We start from the raw sequence: 23,491 nt of genomic DNA on the forward strand, positions 1-23,491 counted from the left end.
GTTGTGTTAAGATGAACTGTCCGTTTATGTAGGCGCATGCATTCTGTGTCTGTGTGTGAATTCCATCACTGATCTTCTCCCTTAATGTCTGCCACCCTCATCCTTTGCAGATGGCAAGCAACAGACGTTTTCCTTAGATGAGATTTGAAAATAATTGGATAAGCACAAAGCACATGCACGCATGCCTATACATGAACGCATAAGTAGATGCATGACATGCAAATACATATCTTCACATTTAATAATGCACACACAAGAACTCATAAATAAGAGATAGAAGGAATTTAGTTGGAGGAAAAGGCAACCAGAAAAAGAAAAAATAGAGCAAGAAAGTTGTCAGTCAGGACAAATGAGTCGTCTCCCTTTGCCCGTCTGTTCCTGACTCTAATGGTGCCCCCCATGCTGCGACGCCTCCCTCGCATCATCAAAGCAGCGCAAGACTCGGGGTGGCAAGAATCCGAGTGTGTTTTTGTGTACGTGTCCGTACGCTTGTGTGTCTCTGGTCGTGTGTTTTTCACAGACACCCCCCAGAGAGACCTCCAGCAGTGTGTGCCACAGTAAGGCCTTTTTTTCTGCTGTCAGAAAAGTGAGCGAGTGAGTGAGTGTAATGCACATGAGAGGAAACAAGCCTCCGAGTCAATTCCTGCACATATACAGACAGTTAGTGGGAAATACTCCCACAGGCAGAGCATGTGCAAGGCTTTGGCTCTCTCGCACCTGTAACTACAGAGAAAATTAGTCTATATTTAAGTCTTTTGGCAGAAGCTTTAAAACATTTTTGTCTTAAAATTGTGCTTTTTTATTTTAGGAGACAGTATTGTGTTTTAATGGTGGGTTCTGTATCTATTAATGATCTCAAAGTTGACCAGGGAGTGTGAACAGCATCAGCTTCACACAATCAGGTGAAATTAATTAATGTAATATCCTCGACTCTCTTGAGAAATCATTGTTTTTCTTTCATTGAAAGCAATCTCATTTGTTGTTCCGTTGACTGTTAGCTAGATTAATATTGGTATCTCTCAGCTGAAGATCTAAGCCACAAGACCCCCCCACAACCACCCCCTGCAGGGTGAGGGGCAATTCGATATTATAGATTATTAAATATTAAATTATTGTCATTACATATAGTAACACTGATGCTGATTGCCATTTAAACAAACAAAGTTGAGCATAATTAATGTGTAGTGTAGTCCACTTACTGAAATCAGGTTTTGGTTTCTTAGGCCAGTTTAAAGTAAAAGTAACAAAGTAACAAAAATACATTTTTAGTAGAAGTCTACCATGCTACATAATTCATTTCTAGCGTTATTTCCCCTATAGGTTATTGCTATTAACTGCCTGTAGGGGCTGTACACCAGAATTATTTTAGCTGAACCAACCATACTGTTAGTTCATACATCCAGAATGTTCATCACTTGCAGACCTTTAATAAGAAACATAATTCCAAGCTGTTATCTTTGTATGTCAGGTACACAGGCCATAAGAGCAACTGTCACCAATGTCACATCACAGCTCAGACCGTGTTTGCTTTTCTGATTGGACGGTCATGGCGTATACCTGACTGCTGTTTGCTCGGAGCAATGCTTTCTCATTTTCTCAGAGATAAATTTAAAGTAACTACAATGCATACAAAATGTGCACTGAGGACTAGGAGGACACAAAAGCACAACCAAAAACTTATATATTCCAGCAAGATGAGTCTTGTGATGTGATGTAAGATTCTTAAGAAATAGGCAAATTTCCAGCAAAGAGTTGACATAGGACCTGAGAGATGCATCTGGCCCTTCAGTTGATCTATCTACTGTTCACTGAAACCTCATCAGCCATGGTCTCAGTGGAAGGGTGGCTGTCAAGAAGCCATTCTTAACAAAGGAAGGAGGGAGAGAAAGCTAAGGTAAGGGCTGGACTGAAAGTCAGTGCCAGGAGTTCTTATAGAGTAATGAATCCAAATGGTAGATTTTGGTTTCAAATTGTCTTCGGTATGTGCGGTAGAAGTCAGGAGAGGTACAACAATGAGTGTCTACAGCCATCTGTAAAACACAGTGGAGTCGTGTTTTTGGGATGCATTTCAGCCAGTGATGTTGACGATCTTGTCAAAATTTATGGAATTATAAACACAGAACAGTACTGTCATATTTTGATCCATCATGTAATAGTATCTGACTGGTAGTGGCTTAAATTTTCAGCATGACGGTGATGCCAAATACACTTCCAGTGCAAAAAAACACAGTGGAACACTGTCGGTCATGGATTGGCCTCCCCAGAGCAAAACTAGAACAAAGTCCAAACAATTTGAATGTACTTCAAGCCTGGAGAATTATTCCTGATGAACACTTACAGAAACTACAAGAAAGCTTGTCTAAGAGAGCTCAGGCTGTGTTGAAACATACATTTCTAAGCAGAAAGGAAGAAATTGCAGTTGGGGATTGTTTGTACATGTTCTATATGTAGGCTAGTGAGAACATAGTTAAGGTAGACATGGCTTTTTTGGTGGTATAATTCAAAAGAGTCAAGGAGCAGAAAGAATAATCATCACTTAATTGCAGGCATTGTTTTGACTTGTTACTTCTTTGTTCTTAGCGGTGTGTATGCATGCATGTGTACCAGCTTGCATGCATGTGTGACCTTCGGAAGGGCAGGAAGAATAACTAGGGAGCTGGTTTTGACTGCGGCACATCGATCGTGGACCCCTGCATTCTCCTGCTCAACAGTCACTCTTTGTACACACACCAACACCCTCATGGACACACACACACACACACACACACACACACACACACACTCGCCTCATTGACCAAATAGACTTACATATGAGTGACGGGGCCAATTTCTCTCCTTTTCCTCCCCTTGTTAATTTATGGCCATTGATCTATGCTGAGCTGAATTTATATACACTCATCATGCTCTCTGGTTCTCTCTCTTTCACACACACACACACTCAGGTCTTTTGTGTGGCTTACAATGCAGTGCAGTGACACATGCTCTTGCTGCCTCAGCACAAGTAATGGGAAGAAAGTACAGGAACATGCTGAAGGACTCAGGAAGTGTGTGAAGCTGAACTAATGAGTTTGCGAATGTGTGTACCATATGAGCTAATGTTATTTACAGAACTTGATAATGTCAATATGGAATGGAATACATGCTTATTACTGCAGAGTATAACAAAACAACACATTAATAACAATCTTAGGACAATGTTTGGGAGCTCAAGGGCAGTTTAAGAAAAACACCACGGGCTGGCAGGCCTTTCCCTAGCTTTTAAGGACTTTTCAGCAAATTCCAAACCTTAAAACTTTGTAAAAAGAGTTACACTCTAGTTTAATACTAATCTAGCTGTACAATGCACAAGTAGTCTGCTGGAGGTCATTTGTAAGGTTCTAGCAGTGCTCCTCCTGTTGCTTCTTGTACAAAGGAGCAGATACCAGTCCTGCTGTGGGGTTGATGCCAAATATGGACCTGTCTTTATGTAACCCATGTAGCCCATCTCCTGCTATCTCACCCACATTCTTGAGACTGTGCTGGGAGACAAAGTAGATCTAGGTATGGATGGGCCATGACTGGAATAAACAAACTATATGAGCAACCTGACTGGGCAGTAATTACTCTCTAATGCTGCCAGCAGTGACAGGGCACTGACAAAAACCAAAATTAGAGAAAACTGGTCAGGAGGGATACGAAGAAAACAATGGTCTGTGGCCACCACCTGCAAATTCATTCCCTTTTTGGGGATTGTCTTGTTGTTGCTTATTCCAGTGCACCTGTTGTCACTTTGATTTGCACCAAAGCAGCTGAGATGGATTCACAATGGTTCATGCTTCCTAACTGGACAGATCGATGTCCCTGAAGTTTAACTGACTTGTGATATGTGTTGATTGAGTGGTCCCTTCATTTTTGAGCAGATTAGTTTGTTGTTATTTTCTAGTCTATATAAGCTAAAATGGCATGATTTCTCCTCATATATGTTACCCATTTACCCACCGTAAGTACTTACAGTACTTATTCAGATTTGTTTTGAGTGCTGGGAACGGACAGCGCAGTAAAAATACAATACAATTCACTGCAACAACAATACAAATACAATATCAACACAGTACAATAAAGTGAAATAAAAACAATATATTGCAGTACCAATACAATATGTGCAGTAAACTCATTTGCTCTTGTTCTTATTTTAACATCATCCTTCTTTAAACAGGTTATCATACTTGTTGTTTTCCCTATTAGTGGGTGAATCAATAATACCTGGTTAAGAGCAAAATAAAACATATTTTACAATTGAAAGCCTCAAAAACTGTTTTATCTCTGACTGATTAACCCTGTTTTAACCTTTGTCTGTGCAGTGTGTCGACCAGCATGCAGACGTTTAGTGTGTGATGTTCAAAGTTATAGAAATGGTTCTTATTAAAAAATAATAAATTAGAAGTAATCTCCACAAAATATAATAAGCATAAAGTAACAAAGGCAAGACAAGTGCCTTTGTTAATGTATACATTTATTTTTTTGCACATATTTTAAATTTTGACATTAAATCACATTAACTAAATACTTGACTCATCCCCAATTGAGCCTTTGTTATGTTTTAAAATGCACCTGTTAAATGAATGTACGCACACAGCCTTTCAAATAGCTGTAACACAGGATGCAGAAACCATTTACAATGGTCCTTTTACTCACTTCAACTGCTCCTGTTTGCAATAATTGAGTTTTTCTATGCCTATTCTCATCTTCCTACATCTCTATGATCTCAACAGAGAGCCAGGTGGTTGGAGAGAGTGAACGCAGCAGGGAGCAGATTCTCCAGACCCTCAACGACCTGTCCAGGGGCTTCCAAGATATTGCAGACCGTTGCCTCCTAGTGCTGCATCTGGAGGTCAGGTATGCAGGAGAAACTGCCCAACTCTTCACTGGAGGGATATAAACGTTGAAGGATGTTTTATGTTGTCCAGATCTTATGGCTCTCCTTTATGCAGTAATATGACATATTTAAACATATTTAATTATTTTATTTATACAAATATTTTTACAATACATATTTAATATAAAGAAATTGGCCATAATAGTTGATCATTTTATTAGGCAAGTCATAAAAGTATAAACAATGCATACACAGAAAGCATTAGACTCTAAATGCAGAGTTAAAAGCAGGTTGTGTCAAACTGAATTATACGAGCATGGTGATGTATTCACCTTAAGGTAATGAGTTTTTAGCATAAATAGGTTTTGGAAGACAAAATGTTTTGAAAACAAATAATATCACTGGGAAATTCTATTGCTTCAGCTATCATCATTCACTGGCACGGTGTGACATGCAACAAAACAACTGCAGTCATTGTTTTCCAAGTCTGCACGCTGCCACCATAATGATTCATGTGGCAATGCGTGGCAATGATGAGCCTCAACTCATCAAGGTCCTCCTGCACATATTATCTGCCTGATATTTTTATGTGAATATTATTTGAAGCACATCAAATAATGCCACTCTGCCTGTGCATGTTGCACTTCCCCTTCACCTTCTTCCCAGGAAGTCTGTAACCACTACGTTCATAATATTCATTTGCGTCACTGAACAAAGAAGCAGAATTATACTGCTGCTGAAAAGGCTGGGGTCACTTAAATGTCTCTGTTTTTGAAACAAAAGCTTTTTCCCCCCATTTAAAATAAGATCAAAGTAGTAAATTGCCAGATTTTACAAGAAGTATACTACTCTCGTAACAGAGAAGTTAAAAAACAGACAGAGCGAGAACTAACTGAGCAAGTAAGAAAAGTACATCAGAGTTTTTTGAGAAAACAAAGAGTTACTGGTCTTACTCAACAAGCAGCTTTGTAAAGTGGTATCCAGAAGACACATGTTTTACCATGAACAGTAAAGAAGTGACTCCTTGATGCCGGCTTTGGGACGCGAATTTAAGACAAACTTGCAAAGACAAATCCATGTGAGACTGGCCAGTAGGAGATGAAGATTGTGATTGTCGAACAAGCATAGACTTGGGGTGGGGGGTGCTAGTTTCCAAACAGGAGGACAGTGACCAAGGCAGTCACTTTGACAGCAAGTGTTCGATTTTGTTTGTTTCTAAGTTGTATCGTTTCTCAAGGGCTGATCAAATAGGCGCATCTAACCTTATTGCATAATGTGCATGCATCCAAACTCGTCCCACCTTTCTAAATTATTTAGAACTTACTCAGTTCTGATTGGCTCTCGTCCCTCAAGGATAATTTTCATCAAATTTTTATTTGTTGACAAACTTGTCAGTACACGTCATTTTCAGTTCCATTTTATTTAGTTATCGTCTTGTTTTTGGCAAAAAATAAAAGTTCGGTGACGAAAATTACTGGTCAGCGAAATGAACACTGAACCAAAGCACAGGTCCAAACTGCTTAAAGAGGAAACAGTCAAATGCTGTGGTCTCTGTTATGGTGTGGCCTGCACAGTCACTGGAACACAACCCGATTGATGTTGACAACTTGATTATATGGTATGTAAGAAGCAGCTGTCAAACTAATACAACTTGTGAGAAACGCTTTGGGAAACATAGGGTCAAATTTCCCTGGAATGCCTCAGCAAAATGCCAAAGGTCTGCAAGGCTATGACTGCTGCAGATGGGCAATTCTTTGAGGAAGGTGAAGTTTAAAGGACAAAATGTTTATTTTACTAAAAATGTCAATGTCTTGGCTATATTTCCTTTTACTGTACAAGGTCATTCAACGAATACAAGTGCGAGTTATGAGTTACCCCAAACTTTCAAGCCATGTGTATTTGGTTCCTACACACAACATTGCTCAGAGCACGTGTCATTAAATCAGATGAGTTAAAAGAACCAGTGGCATCACACGCGTGCCCTGAATGCACGAGTTCAGAAATGTATCTTCAGCGTGTGTTTTGAATGTCAATATCTAAGTTAATTTACCACACCATATACTTTCTCACACCCACATCCTCTAATAGTCCTCCATCATCCCTCCCCATTTCTTCCATCCATCCATGTACTACTATTTCCCTCTAGACCATTGTGTAGCTTATGCAATATTGTTGATGATTCCAGTAGAAAACCCTCCCTGAGGCTGATGTCTAGCTATATGCTACACTCCATTGACTCTCCCCATCTAGCAAATTTCCCTTGATAGTGGTACCAGCTAAATGAAGCCATGAGCAAGAAAGAAGAAGGGGTGGGTGGGGGGGGGGGTGGATGAAAAGATGGAAGAGAGATGAGTGAAGTTAAAGTAGGAGTGAGGGTTAAAGAAGAAAGCTAGAGTGGGCTAAGTGGGAGAAATGATTGAATAGAGAGAGAAGGAGGTCGGATGGAGGCTTTGAAAATGCTGTGTAGGTGTTGGCTTTGCCTTAGGGAGGAAGATAAATTCACCCATATAATTTTATACCCTTCAGCTCTGGGCAGTGTGATTATGGAATTATAAAACTATTGACTTTTTAAGTCTAGACCGAAATTATCTTTCTGTGGACCTCAAAGACCTCATACTAATTTATAGGTCTTTAGGGAACCTGAAAAACATAATGTATTGTTAAAGGATAGGTCAAAATCCACCTGCTCTAACTATTAAAATCCTAAAAGTATTATTAGATGTTTGTACTATGGGCAGGAAATATTTGGATAAGGTTGAGATTAAAGGGTTGGTTTACTTATTATCTGTATTTCCACTTAATAATCCCTCTAAAATGACATTTTTACATAACAATAATCAAAACTTTGAGAGCATTTCTGGTATTTTAGTTTATTTGTGGCATTTAGCTATGAATCCATTAAAAGAAACGGCTCAAAAACCTGACTAGGAAAAGGTGAATACAAAAACTCTTTGGCAAGGTCCTCAACCCAGTTATTCTGCTATAACTGGGGGCTTTATTGCCATTCTGGTACAACAGTCTTCCTTTAACTACTGCCTCTAAAACACTCAAGATAAAATATGCGAGGAAATATACACAAAACTGTGTTATAGACATAAGTGTGCTTTCTACAAATTAAATAGTTTGAAAGGACAATTTACCTTAGTAGATTTATTAGACATGGCATTAAGTATATAAGCAGCTCCATTTAAGGTTTAAAACTCCTCAGAAGTGCACAGCATATTCAACAATCTGCTCTACAACACTTTGCTCAGGTGACTGGTATCCAACAGTGATGTAGTGGTAGTTGTACAAGTGGATATATTATGAGTACTCTATAAACAGAATGATTTCTGTAGAAATTATAAGTATTAGAGTAGGTTTAGTGGGGCTTGAGGAATGAGAACACTCTGTGCCCGCTAAAGTGCCTTCTAACTATGTTAACCTCCAAAGCACAGAGAATAATACAGTTCATACATATTTCCTGACTCACCACTTTTCCTTGTCGTTCTCATGTTGGACACTCAGCATAGTTCATAGTTCATTTCAGCATATCAATATGTAGTTGTCAAAGAATTTGGATGGCACAATGGTCTTGACAAAGCAGAATATGTAACTTTTAATTTCCAGACAGCAAAAGGTAAAAAAAATGGAGAAAAAAAAAAACCTATGAATTATCTGCAGCATTTAATTTTCTGTTTTCTCTTTTCTTTCCCTGTTTTAATCCAGGGTGCACTGTTTCCATTACCTGATCCCCCTGACCAAACAAGGAAATTATGCCATTGTGGCTAATGTTGAGAGCATGGACTATGACCCCCTGGTGGTCAAACTGAACAAGGACATCTCAGCCATAGAGGAAGCCATGGGGGCCGCCTTGCAGCAACACAAGTTCCAGTATATTTTTGAAGGTCAGCAGCCCCCCTAGGGTGACGTTTAAGTAACTGCCTCTAAAATACAGCTCTCTTCAACTACTTTCAAAGAACCTAAGAGTCTGAAAACATTGTTAAAATGTTCTTTCTTATTCCCAAATTTCCTTAAAAATAAAAAGAATCACATATCCTTCATGCCTCTTTTTTTCTCATCTCTTACCAGGTCTTGGTCATCTGATCTCCTGTATTCTGATCAATGGGGCTCAATACTTCAAGAGAATCAGCGAGTCTGGCATCAAGAAAATGTGCAGGAACATTTTTGTCCTCCAGCAAAACCTCACCAACATCACCATGTCCAGGGAGGCAGACCTCGACTTTGCCAGGTTAGAGTCCTTTTCCACATTTTGGGCATGGAGAGGAAAGCTAAGCTAAGAAAGCTTCCCTGGAGCAGTTTCTGTGGTGCAGTAGCTGAAACAAGCCTTCCACTCAGTGCCTTGGACATAACTAGCAACCGTAGGGATCCCAGCTTTATGTTGTCCAATCCATCTGAATCTATGCTTTCGAGCTTATCAATACAGCACTCTATTGATAGCATGCATTTCTGCTAGCTGGGCATCGCAAAACAGTTTTAATTGGTTCACTTGTTTGCAAAGCTATCAAAATCCACCCACCATAACGCATATTTTGTGGCATAAACAGAACAGCAGAGCTGCATGGGTGCTGCTCATGCTACCTCTTAATCTAGACACACCGTGATGTTTATTTCCCACTTCCAGCATGCAGAGAAAGCTACGTTGTCTGTGTCAGTGGGAGAACAATGATTCACACAAAATCTTCTTCACATAAGTGAAAATCAGCTGAACAACAGGTGAAACAGTATTAAGGGTTACGTTTGCCTGCTTCTTTTGCACCTTTTTAGCATCTTTTTCAGTTCTACTAGAACTCATGAGCGTTTCCTATACAAGTGTAACAGAGAGAACAGCAGGCTAATTAGATAGCTAATAGCTAATATTTACAGGTCTAATAAAAAATAAATATCAGCTACTGCATTTACAAACAAGTGCTCCCCTCAGCCACCTGCTACAGTCCAGTTATTCTCACTGCTGGCTGTAAAGCTTTTCAATGCACATTTTATTGCTACTCTATCGTATACTGTAGTTTGAGGAAAGTGCAATGAATTCTGTCTCTTATCAGGGTGAAGGCACTGACCTGTAGGCAGTTTTCTGTTCAGGCTTTCAGGCTTGGGCTGTTCTGTGTAGCCTGGGGTAATATTGTGTTATTGACAGTTGTGAAAAACTGTGTAAGTCTGCTTTTTTAAAGAAGAAATCTGATCACAGGTCAATGGAGAAAATCAGTAAAGAATCAGGCCAATAAGAACACTTGATAATGGGTCTTGTATCAATAAAGGCTTATGAATTTCCATTTCTGTTTTAAAGATTGATAGCCTTTAACAGGACAAAGAGGAAATGAATATTTTGTGCAGATATTGAGTTTGTGTAAACTGTAATGCCATTTTCTTGCCAATAGTTGCTTTTTGCCCCATAGGTTTTGCTGTTTTAGTGGTAAAAAAAGATATCATGCCACACGACTAAAGATAATAGGACAGTAAACACACATTGAATTTATACTATGGCTACTCAAGTTTGAAGAACCACTATTTGCAAGATAAATAAATGGTAAAGATTTAGTGAACTGTATTATGAATCCATCAAATCAGAAATGGATAGTGGTGTCATCATAATAACCAGTTCTGCTTAAAATTAATCGGTGTACTGGTCCAGCTTTAACAGCACACCTGCACAGACGCACACAGACTCGCACAATGTTTTCAAGTTCAGAAAGCAACTATGTCAGTGCGTGAGGCTGACAGATGGTCAAACAGATTGTCAACCACACTGTGTATCTGTGTCCACGCTGTTGTTGCGGTTTATTTTCTTATTCATACATTTAAATTTTGTGACTCTTAACTGCTGTTGCCCAGCGCTGCTCTGCCCTGACAGGCATAAGGGAAATCAGCACCTCAGACATCTTTGCGAACAAGATGGAGGGAGTGAGGGAGGAGGAGGTAGGAAAGAAGAAGAGTGATTCATTGTATTCATATGATTTTTCCCCCCTTCTTTGAGAAGCCTGTGTCCTTGACAGCAGAGAGTATGTGAGAGGAAGGGTGATGGAAAAGATGGAGAAAGAAAGATGGCTTGAGGGGAAGAAAATTGAAAAACTAAGTAAAGGGAAGTTGTCGAAAAGGCATCTTTGAAAGGAAAAGCATGGAACTGACTTGAAGAGGGCAGCATGGTTAGACAATATCTTACAGTGGAGATGAACACAAGAGAGAGATGGGAAGAAAGGAAGAAGGAGAAAATGAGTGTATTATAAAATGAATAACAGATTATGCTTAAACAACCTGAGTTTCAGTACATTTAGCAGCACCAACTATTCCTTTTAAGGTGACTTTCAGAACCCTGTTTGTCTGCATTTGATTCTCATTGTACAGTAAAATGTGTTTTCCTGTGTCTGCCATCTGGGCATCCTACAGTATGTTATAAGTTTAATGAGCTTCTCTTGTGTCATGTGTTTGAGTGCTTGGGTGTTTATGCACTGGCAGTTTGGGCTTTTCTATTGTTTGTAATGTGCCAGAGTGGCAAGCCAAGTTTCCCCTGAAGAAGACAAAAAATAACCAAACAAATAAGTAAACTGAAATTACCTGAACTGTACTGGATGTGGAGGACCATTGATTAGTATGTTATTTCTCCCCTCTGTCAACTTTGATTATGGAGACATGCCAGTGATGGCTTTTCTGTCTTTTCTCTCTTTCTCCCACTCTGTCTGATTACAAGGCGTGGGTGGTGTGGAGGTGTTGATTGGGAATTGCAGAGCGCATTGTTTACGCATTCATGGCTTTTTGAATTGGCCGGCCTCCGGCTCCAAGACACACCAAGTCTTGCAAACACATACAGACACACACAGATTCACACACATACAGAGTCGCTTACACACATCTGTTATGTATCGGGTATGCACAGATACCTAAGCCTATCAGCTTTTTGAAATAACCTCATTTACATGGTCTGGGCATTAAGTAAACTTGTGCCTCCTAGTGGAAGTGACCATCTTGAGTGGAAGGAAATAACTTACAGTAATGTATATATGGCATACAGAAAGCCACAACTGATGTTTTAATTAGGGCTGGGTATCGTCACTGATTTCTAGAATCGATTCGATTCACAAGGTCCCGAATCGATTCGATTCGATTCAATTCGATTCGATTCAATTCGATTCGATTCAATTTAAATCTGGGAAATTTTGCCTCAGACAGTCAGAAATATTATAATTCAGATCAGTACATTTACATATTTTTGGGTCTATAAAACGGAAGCTGACACTCGCAAGACTTTATCAAAGGTGTAAGCATCACAGCAGATGCCTTTGTGTCAAAGTAGCTGAGGATAAGACACAGAAAAACCTGAAGGTATTTTTCCTGGCCTGGGATTATATAAAAATATTTTGCAGTACATCAAAAACGAAAGAAAACCATTAATCAACATATGAACACTACCTCTGAAGTTACAGAGGTTTTATTAGAGACACGGCTAAGCGTTTTGCATTTTGCATAATTTTCAAAAGTTTACATTTGTTCAGAATCCTATTGAACAGCAGAAATGAGGCTTTCTTTTCGGAAGTAAGTAAAAGGGAAAAAAACAGAGGCCGACAGCGCTGTAAACAACGGTAGACTTGTGCGTAACAAGCAAGCGAATAATAAAGAAAACAGACGGGAAACTGTTCTTGAAGTATACAGAGAGAGAGAGAGAGCTGTGCATGAAGTGTGGTGGAAGCAAAACAGCAAAAGTCAGAGTGAATTCATGACGATGTTTTTGTGAAGCTTAGTTTGGATCTTCTTTTGCTGCTGGTTCGGTCAATAATGTTTGGAGAGAGATCAAACTAACAGCTTTAGAATCACCGCATAAAGGGCGTAAACACAAAGCGTGGACCCGCTGAAACATCGGAATCAACGAGCTGTCGGCTTTCAGCCCCAACCGTGTCTGTGCCGTCAGGTGAGAAAGGCAACACCTCACTGATTCTGATCCGTCGGCGGGTCCGAGCTTTGTGTTTACATCTTTGTGCAGAATCCGTGTACCTGCTCTCATTTTACTGTTTTAGCTGTTTGGTGGTTCTTGAAGTTTTGTGAGGTTTAACCTGCGATTCTGGCATTTTGGGCAAAATAAATTAATATTAAAAAATCAATTCAGGATTTTAATGAATCGATATCACGCTATCCAAGCCAGAATCGATTTTAATCGATAAATCGATTATCAAAACCCAACCCTAGTTTTAATGCTTCTCAACTACCCAGATCTTCCTTTTTTAAAGACAAGTATGCAATAAATATGCAATACGTATTCCTATAACAAAACTGTGCATAGTTACAGATGTGTAGGTGCACTTTTTGCAGATTGTATGCCTTCAGTTTCTTTTAAATCAACAGCATTTGCTTGAGTTGACAATATCTTAAGAGAGTTCCCCTCTTAAGAGTGAAATTCCACCCACCTCTAAAATAATAAGGTAAAAACATGTCAATTTAAACGTTTAGTGTACTACAAACATTTTTACAAACACCTTAGTGATTGACAGAGTGAATCGTTTAGTAGCTGGGGCCTATATTGAAAAATCCTTTCTTTTTTTTCTTTGTCTTTAATTCATTTATGTACACATGGCATTTAGTAAAGTCTAACAGTTTTGTTGTAAAGATTTTGAGAAAACATGGTCTGACCTGAGTCAGCAGTGAAGAAGCAGTTTGATAAAGAGGGGTAAAAGTAGGATATTCATGAGTATTTTATTACCACCTCCTGAGAATTAAGAGCAAAACTTAAAAAGGAAGTAATCTCAGCAGGAAGCCTGCTTTTCAGAGAAACTGCAGATGCTTCTCCTTATTTCCATGTAATTTTTTTTTTTTTTTGGGGGGGGGGTTCTTAGGTGTGTGAATGCTTGTTAATGCATGTGTGATCTTTGATTATTTTATCTACATGTGTGTACTTATATATAGGAACCAGGTATACCTGGACTAATGCGCCATAACAGGCACCAGTGTCAGTTAAAAAGTAAGGTGAGGCCGGTAGAGCAGCACTGCAGAAGGCGTGAAGACACACACACACACATGCATGCACACACACAAGAATGCACACTTGCCTTTTTGCTCTCTCTCTTTCACTGTGCAAAAGGATGGGGGAACAGTGCCACCTTGTGGTTCAGTCCATGTTTGTATACAGTATAAAAAAAAGTGAAAAAGCCTACAGTATGTCAATCGCTCATGTTGCACAGGGTGAAAAAAGTCAAATGTGTGCGTGTGTATGTATGTGTGTGTATGTGTTTGTGTGACCATGTGTATTTGTATGGTCCTATAGTGGCCTCTTGTCTCTCAGTCAGAATTTGGCAGCAATATCAACTTGACTGTCAAGGTCAAACACACACGCACATACACATATCGAAACACCGGCACAGAAGTGGACACACACAGACCATCTGCTCAGGAAACAGTTCTGGGGAACATGCTGCAGACCTGTGTGTCACTGCAATGTCACATCTGTGTGTGTGTGTGTGTGTGTGTGTGTGTGTGTAGGTGTGTATGGGTGTGGGTGTATTCACTGCATGGTCAACCCTGCCAGTCCAATGATCACCTCTCATTGTCCTGTGTGTCTACCTGTCTTTCTCTCTTGCTGTCTTTATACTGTGGTCTCTTGACAGGGACAGAAATTAGATAAATATGTGGAGCTGTTGCTGCATATTTTATTTTGAAAAGACCAGAAGCTACAATAGTTGTACAACTAGAAAACTTTCAAAAACACTTAAGTGTTGCTTGGCAACAATCCATTCCAGCCTACGAAGACATTTTTGCTCTTTGCCTGGCAACATTTTTACAAACCTTAAATAGAGATCTAATATAATTAGCCTTTCACTGGGATTTAATATCAAAGTAAATAATGGTTGCTAGGTTGTTTAACCTGGTGATTTCAACACTAGAATGACAGCAGAGGAAAATGATCATTTTACTATCAGGAACAAGAAACCTCAACTCTTCTTCTTGTGAATCACATTTAAATCACGTTTACAAAGCTAAAATGCAGTTTCATTATTAAATTTTACACACTGATGGAATCAGCAGCAATCTGTCCTCCACTAACAGCAGGAAGAATGACATGTGGTTTGTTTGATAGGGTTTTTTTTTTTATTTGTTTTATTTGATCTGTCTTAAAGGTAATATTAGCCCTTTATTTTTGTTACCTACCTAACGAGGAACTGATTTAAATTGTATTTATATCTGTATTTCTTAGGAGAGGAAACGAAACCAATCAACACCAAAAAAAAAATGTATTTTAGCATTTCTCTTGCTGTCAGTGAAAAACAATTTCTATGTTTCTTTCAGCAAAATATTGAAAAGAAAAATATCTAAAGCATGTGTTGGAACCAGAGAAGAATCATTTAAACCTTTTTTCTGAATAATGTTGATAGAAACATGGTATTTGCTTGTTCTGCTGTTCATGTTGCGCTAAAAATCAGACAGCGAAACATACATAGGCATTACTCTCTGCTTTTTTTGGAAGAACCTTTTAAAGCTTAATATAATTAAAGGTTTAATGTTGTAACCTGCTTTAATTTTCTTCTATCTTGCTTTAAAATTGCCGATTAGTCATTTAGCTAATCAACTGGAAATGAATTGTTTTGGCTTCAGCTCTTTCAGATCAGACAGTCCATGAATTCAGTGTCATATACAGTAGTTTAGGACTTGAAGCTTCTCTATTATAGGATCATTAGAAAACTCCTGTGACTTCATTCAAATTAACACACAGATTGATTCAGGACAAAATTACCATTCTGTCTTAATATACTGCTATTACAGAGCAAAAGTAAACATCTCTTGCCCGCTGACCCATGTAGGCAGCTCTGTCATAACATCCCTAGCAAACTTGCAAGCCTCTGAGCCCATAGCAAGGCTAAACACCAGTATGACAGACTCGGTGCAGAGATGCCCCCGAGTTCAGACCATCGCACCCACCTGTCTGCTACTGGAAATTACTAGAGTGCGAGGGTGTATTGTACAAGAAGCTATGTCCTCTCCTGCAGTGTACCACCACGATTACTGTGCACCTCTTAGAACCGGTGTGCTGGTGAATAAACTGTTGTTGGTTTTGTGTGTGTTTCTAAACCCTGGTGTGTTTGTGTCAGGGTGACAGGCTGGTGTATCTACAAAGAATGTGGTAATAAGTACAGTTGACGGCCATGTCAGGAGGTAGTGGGTGTCAACAGATAAAACTGTTTGTACTTAGGCCTGTTTTCGGCACACTGTCGCTTCTGTCTTCTTTTCTTCCCCTGTCACCTTGCGTCTCTTTCTATAGCTCTCTCTTCCTGTTCTCCCAGTATTTTTTTTCCCTTCAATATACTATCGTCCAATCACCTGCACTGCCTCTGCTGGACTGTATTTCTCTTTCCTTGCCTCTTCCCCCAGCCCCACCCTTCTTCTCCCGTTTTCTACGAGCATGTGCAAGATGCTGTTTGATGAGACTGGTCTTTGCTGATGAAGCCTGTGCGTGTGTTTATATATGTGCACCTCACAGCATGATGACACTCGTCTTTGCTGATGAAGCCAGTGAGAGCGCGTCTGTGTGCGTGCTCTTATTTGTATGTGTTTGTTGTGCACGGTGCAGCATGATGAGGCCGGCCTTTGCTGATGAAGCTTCAGTCTCAAGTCTCTGCAGACCTTTCCTCATTACCAGAGGAAAGACAAATGCACTGCTCTGGAGGGAGGGAGTCCGCAGGAAGTGAGGGAGCCTGAAAGAGGCAGAAGAGTGTATTAAGATTAAATCCACACTAAGCCATCTCACTTTTGAAAACACTATTTATATGCGAAAATGACACGCATCAGTGCTAGCATTCACAGGTTGTTTTTGTTAGGATCCATTTTCTTTCACCCTTTGGCTTGGCAAGCTTAGATACTGTATAGTTCTAGTGTAGCTAAGACTGGGCAAGACACTTCATGGTTGCCAGCTGTGATACTTACATGACATGGTTTCCGGCTCACAAGTCTGCCAGAAGCACTGCAGTCAGAAATTACTGCTGTCAGAGCAGTGAGGGGAAGATTTACAAAAGAACAACATAAAAGAAGTAAAACCGACTTGGCTTACAGCTTTTCCTGTAGAAGGGAAGGGTGCTGTCCTACACCTGAATGCCTCATCTTGAAAGTTTACAGAGGAAAAACAAAATCACTGTGACGGGTTCCTGAGGTTTCAAAAAGTTTGGGATCCACCAGTGTATACCACCTGAAGAATTCTTTTTTTGTCTAGAAAACTGCAGAACTAAACCAACATCTCGTAAGAATTGGGAAAGATAGCTGAAGAAGCACAAAAATAATGACTGATGTCACTGATCTGCTGCTTTGATCTTGAGTCACTATTATATTTATGTGTTGGGGAAAAAACTGATCTTTAACACATGTGTGGTGCTAATGGCATATTAAACAGTTGGATCAGTGGGAGCAGAAAGTTGCTGATCCATACCTGAATGCCAAAACATGCATTATCTATTTAAGTGTGAAAGTACTGTTAAAGACAATAAAGAGGATAAGAAAGTCAAGAAGCCCCGTTGTTGCTGTCAGAGGTATTTGTTACTGCAGCAACAAGCTTTGGATTCCAGCTTATTCAAAGGTTGATCCACAGACTCTCCCATTATTTCTCCTCCTCCTCCTCCTCCTCCTCATCATCATCATCATTCCCCTTCTAACTAATGTGTTGTTCCAAATGTGCTGACAGAGGCAGTCTGTAATGGCCTTAATATTGTTCATGCTAGAAATTAGGGGAAACGAATTGCGCCAAATCCTTTCTTTTTCTCACTTTTCCTTCTCTTTTGTCTTTTTGTTCTATACACCCCCACCCCCGCCACAACTCCTGTGCCATTGACATGCATATCTCTCTGCCCTGTTCTGCATCTCCACATTGTAAATTGAAAGAATATTCGTTGTTGAGGAGGGGGAAGGGGGAGTTAATTAAAATTTAATAGAGCACACTACAGAGGGACGTTGATGCTTGCACACAGACACACAAAAGCTACTAAAAGCTGATTATAGCCCTTATAGATGGAAGTTCTGGAGGAAGCAGGTGGAAATTGGTGAAAGTAAATGTGTGTGTCGAGGATGGAGCCCATAAAATCTTTAACGATAATGGCAGTCAACATGAGAATTTACTTTGGTTTTGTGTGAAAAAACAAGAATGCTGGTTTCATTAACTGGTTTCAGACGAGAGGAGAAGGCAAAAAATGTGTTTGTGTGCCTGAGTGTTATGATGTGTGTGTTTCACTAGGGGTTCTTTCTTGATGGTGGGGCACTGAGAGATTTTAATCTTATTAACAGCCCTTACTCTGTTTGGCAAATGGCCTTCCAACTGCTTGGGTAATGAACTGTTTGAAAGTGTTTTCAGCACACACTAACATACATCACTCAGACACATGGGTAGATAGACACACGTGCAGATACACACACACACACACACACACACACACACACACACACACACACACACACACACACACACACACACACACACACACACACACACACACACACACCTTAAGCTTTCTCTTGCTTAGCCCAGCCCGCTTCCATCTGCACTGAATAGAGACCAGAAGCTTTACACACACTCTGAACAGCCAGCAGACAGTTTAGCACTGGGATTGTTTTGATAATTAGATGGTACAAAACAGACATCAAAACACTGTTCACCAAAAAGTTGGGAAGCTATTGACTTGCACAGTATTTAAGCAGGTTTATCTGAAAATCGTATAAGGCAACGTGTCAAATGATAAGACAGGGGAATGAATTTTGCTTCTTTTCTTCTTTTTTTTTAAATGCTAAAACTAACAAATAAAAATGTCTGGAGGAACATGTAACAGCTAATTAGATTAATTTACAACAAGTTAGTAATATGATTTAGTGAAAGAAGAGCACCCTGGAAAGGCTGAGTGTTTGAGGAGTGGATAAGCTAATTAAGTTAACAGATTCAGAAAGTCCAAAAATGTTCTACAGAGGGGATGAGGCTGAAACCAGCTGGAAATGCCAGTGATCTTCATGGATGTCAGACAAGAAATTAATGACCACATTGTCTGGGCTTGAGCTCTTTTAAAGTTAACTTGGAAAATGGTTCTGTGGTCTGTTGGTAGGAAATTACAGATACTGCTTGCCAATGCCTAAGACCACTGACTTGTTATGAAGTGTTAATACTGTAATGCCTAGCTTATATGTTCTTTCAGCCTGCTAGTTACACTGATAAGTCAACTGCCGGTGTCCTGATGGTCACTCCTGGCTGTGCAGGCTTGACTCAGTCAGGTTAACTAATGTTAAACATCAATCAAAAATAAATAATGTTCTACTGGAAGGCACATTAAGTGTATCACTCCCACAGATAAGGCTACACTAGCAGTGCTTAGTTATTTGCAATTATATTATCTGGCCTGCCCACCACTGTCTTGCCACCCCCCCACTCTTTTTTTTTCTTGTTTTTTATTTTATTTTATTTATTTTTTTTATACTTAATTTTTATTTAGTTTTAGGAACAGGAACATTAACATTTACACAGACACAGCAAGGGAAAAAGGTAAACAACTAAATAGAAGTAAAAATAATAATAATAAAAATAAGTAAGATAAATAAGCAAATAAAAATTAATTTGTATATACCCCCATACCCACGTCTATGTACATACTCACACACACCTTCAAGCATCTACCCATCTACATATACATACATAATACATATCTACATGTGCACGCATGCACACTCATGCACGTATACCCTTTGACATATTTTTGTGCATGTCTATACAAGTGTCCATTCAGCATCATAAGGTATTAAGACCAGTCGAGCACCGGAAAATCAAGTTAAATGAAAACAGGATGGGAAGGGAATGGATAAGATGCTTTCCCTACATTATTCACAACCCTTTTGCATACTCAAAAACCATTTTGACCAATATCTTTGAAATTTGTCTTGACAGAGTCTTAGAGAAAAGGTCATCTTTTCCATTTTACAAATGTCTTTTGCTATGGCTGACCACTCTCCAACCGTTGGTGGGTCCTTGTCCAGCCAGTTCTAGTTATTACTTTTTTACTTGCTGTCAGGAATATTTTAAAAAGGTATTTATCTTTCGTATTCATCTCAACTGGTACATTTCCCAAATGTATTGTAGCAAAGCAAAACTCAATCTCAAAACCCATTACATTTTTAATCCTCATTAGTATTTCAGCCCAATAGGATTTAATAGCTGGACAATCCCAGAATATATGGTAGTGGTCAGCCATAGTCTTGCCACATTGCCTCGAGCAGTTACTGGATTCAGGTTTGCTATTCTGAAGTGATTTATACTTTACTTTATACTCATACTGTTCTTCCAGGAAAATTCCCTCCAAAGAGGGGAGCTAGAGGTAGTTATGTTTATTTTACAAATATTCAACCAATCTTCACACATAAGTGTAATATCTGCTTCTTTCTCCCATCTGTTCTTAACATACTGGGTGGAGTGGGTCCTGTATGATTGTAAACATGAGTACAGTTTTGAGATCAGCTTTTTATGTACTTTACCTTTATATGTGTCGACAAACATATCAATGAGCCCCCCCTCAGAATAATCCCTTGCAACTTTAATATTTTTATTAAAATGGTGTCTCAATTGTAAGTATCTGTAAAAGTCTGTTTTATTTAACCCATAAGTTTCACTGAGTTGTAGGAAGCTGTCCATGTCTGTTTTGGTTGAGGTTTTACAGTATGCTGTAATACCCTTCCAAGTCCATTCTCTAAACACCCTATCCAAATGTGTTGGTGTAAAACCGGTATCATATTCTACCCACCTTAGGATTCGCATTTTCCTTTCTAAATTGAATTTTTTACTTTGTTTAGTCCATGTATTTAAGGCTACTTTGGTGCACTCATGCAAATTACACATATGTTTTTTCTGTAGACTTATATCACCCATTAAAGACTGTAGAGGTATGTCCAATTGAGCAAGTTCCAAATCTTTCCATTTTGGAAATATATGTGCTTGTTCCAATTCTTTCAACTTATTTGACATGATAGTCTGTTGCCTCTCTTCTTCCCTTTTCTTCCCTCTTCCCTCGCTGACCACATTATTCGTTTTCCTCTGAGCACTGCTTTCGCGGTATCCCACAAGGTACTCGGTGACACTTCACCATTGTCATTAACCTCCAAAAATTCACTAACTTCTTTCTTAATAAATTCTTCACATTTTCGGTCATTCAAAAGGCTAGTGTTCAGTCTCCATACAACGTTTCTAGGCTTAATATCCAAATGTATCTTTAGGTGTACTGCCAAATGATCAGAAACGTCTCTGGGTCCAATGTTACATTCTATTATCCTCGGTCTTTCTGATTTGCACATAAAAAAACAGTCAATTCTTGAGTAGACACCATGCGGGTGGGAGAAAAATGTATATGCCTTTGAAGAAGAATGACGTTCTCTCCACACATCAATCAGCCCAACCTCATTAAGCATCTTTCCGGATTCTGCTTTTTTAATAAGTTGGAGGAGTCCAAGGTAGGGTGTAATTGTACATTCCAGTCTCCACCACATATCAGGACACCTGATGTCTCCGTAACAATTAAATCAAATATGGTCCTTATTAACGATTTGTTCTGTCCAGGAGGTCTGTAAATATTAAGTAGCGTCACTACTTTAGAGTCTAGGATTCCTTTTACCAAAATATATCGTCCTTCCTTATCTGCAATTTGTGAAGAGAACTGGAAAGAGATTTTATTTGAAATCAGAATTGCAACTCCCCTATTGGATCCCTTTGTATTTGATGAATAAAATATGTTTTTAAATCCGGGGTACTTAAGTTTTTCATGCCCCGTTAGGTGGGCCTCCTGCCAAAAAAATTATATGATGGCCTTTTCATTTTAGCAAAGAGCTTACCTTTTTTAACCAGGTTTTGTAACCCATTAACATTAAGGGTTTCTAAACTATACTGTTGAAATGACATGTCTTGTATAAGTCAAAGCATTTACTTTGTAAGACCTGGGTGATAAAACAAAACAAAAAAACAACAACAAACAAAAACACCCACACACAACATATATTTGTCAAAATTTGAAACTTGAACTTTAACTAAAACAGAACAAATGAGAGAACTGTGGTTTCTACTCAAAAACAGAATTCCCCAAAAACCTTTTGGAGAGGAAAGATCTCGTTTCACGAGGGGCCTCTCCTGTGTAAAGTGACGTCTCCTGAGGTTATGCATAAAGTAAATACCACAAAATAAGAAGTGATCAAACTAACCAGGAAAGTACGCTCCCAGAACAATGTCTTAATCTCTAAGTACTCTAAGGCCGACATATAACTTTCAGTATATATTTAGATGTAAAATGAAACCTAAACGTTATTCAAAGTAAAGCTGAAGTGTCAATCCTTACCCAGGAAAAGTCAAATCGGTAAAGAAACTGAATTTCTCAAGTATTCAGTTCAGGACATGATCAAACTGTGTCCCTTGGTTCAATGTCAAAATGCCTGGAGTATCATCTTGATATGCATCACGGTTCCGGCGTCCCGCTGTCTCCCAGGAAAGGTTCTTCAGCTTTTCCCGTGTTGCGTCCGTGGATCGGGTCTGTTCTCCCGCGAAGCTCAGAACCTTCCTTTTCTTCAAATCCTCCGTGGCCTCCGCTGTGCTATCTTAAGTTACGGTGCCGTCACTGAGGAAGACACGGAGTTTAGCTGGTGCGGGGGTCTGGAAGCAAATTCCTTTTTCTTTAAGGACTTTCCTGATGGGGGCGTAAGCCTTTCTTTTCCGTTGAATTTCAGTCGGATAGTCCTGGTCAAAGTAGATTCTCACTCCGTTCAGAACGACCTCTTTCTTTTTCCAAGCAGAGCGGAGCACTAGTTCTTTAATTCTGTACTCCAGAAAGTGAATCACTATTGACCGGGGGCTGGCATTCGGCGGTGGCTTCGGGCCGAGAGCCCTATGACATCTTTGCATTCCCAGCTCAGTATCACTTAGGGACAACTGCGATTTTCATAAACGTTTCCAAGAACTCCCGTAGATTGTCCCCTTCTGTGTCTTCTGGGATTCCATAAACACAAATGTTGTTTCTTAGTGATCGGGCTTCCAGGTCTGTCAGTTTAGCTTGTATATTTTCTTGTGCTAGAATAGCTTGAAGCAGAGCCTCGTTAGCCACGGTAGCCCACTCCTCCACCTCCGCCACCCTCCCTTCTGCCCCATCCACTCTACTTATCGTGTCCTTTAAGTCTCTGGCAATTTCGTTTAATTTGTTATCAATATCTTTTCTGAAACACGTAAGTTCCGTGGAGAAGGTCTGTTTTCATGTGCAACCTGGTAGCTTTTAGCTCTTCATGGATGGCGCGGATGCTAGCTTGCAGGCCATCCATAACCTCGTCACTATCGTCATCTGTGTCTCTTTCCATTGTTTGTTTTTCAACTTTTCCCATTTTCATTGGTGTCTTGCCTCTCTGTTTACGACCAGTTTTCTCCTCCATTAGTGTGAAATGCTGTCAGAGTAATAATTCGAGTAAATTTGGGGAGTTTTGGTTAGTGAGCCTGGGAGCTCTCACCTTACACGTCCACCCACATTGCCTCCGTACCGGAAAACCCCTTTTCTTGTTTTTTTTTTACCAACCAGAAGGACAACCCCTCTTCATTTTATTGATTCAATTGCTTTGTTATCATTAGGCTTGTTTAAACATGCATGCATGTAATGGGAATGAGTGTACATTTTGTCAGCCCTAAGA

The 23,491-nt window shown here is 39.5% G+C and overlaps 1 protein-coding gene across 1 annotated transcript in view; it reads left to right on the forward strand.

The window, feature by feature from the left end:
• exoc4 (exocyst complex component 4) overlaps positions 1–23,491 on the forward strand; it is a 133,180-nt gene that overhangs the window by 104,269 nt on the left and 5,420 nt on the right. Inside the window, exons 17-19 of the mRNA XM_006780713.3 lie at positions 4,752–4,875; positions 8,564–8,742; positions 8,927–9,086. Coding sequence (XP_006780776.2) covers positions 4,752–4,875; positions 8,564–8,742; positions 8,927–9,086 — 463 coding nt within the window. The remainder of the gene's footprint in view (positions 1–4,751; positions 4,876–8,563; positions 8,743–8,926; positions 9,087–23,491) is intronic.

This window comes from Neolamprologus brichardi, chromosome 17 (genome assembly GCF_056152115.1).
Source record: "Neolamprologus brichardi isolate AB-2024 chromosome 17, ASM5615211v1, whole genome shotgun sequence".
NCBI lineage: Eukaryota > Metazoa > Chordata > Actinopteri > Cichliformes > Cichlidae > Neolamprologus > Neolamprologus brichardi.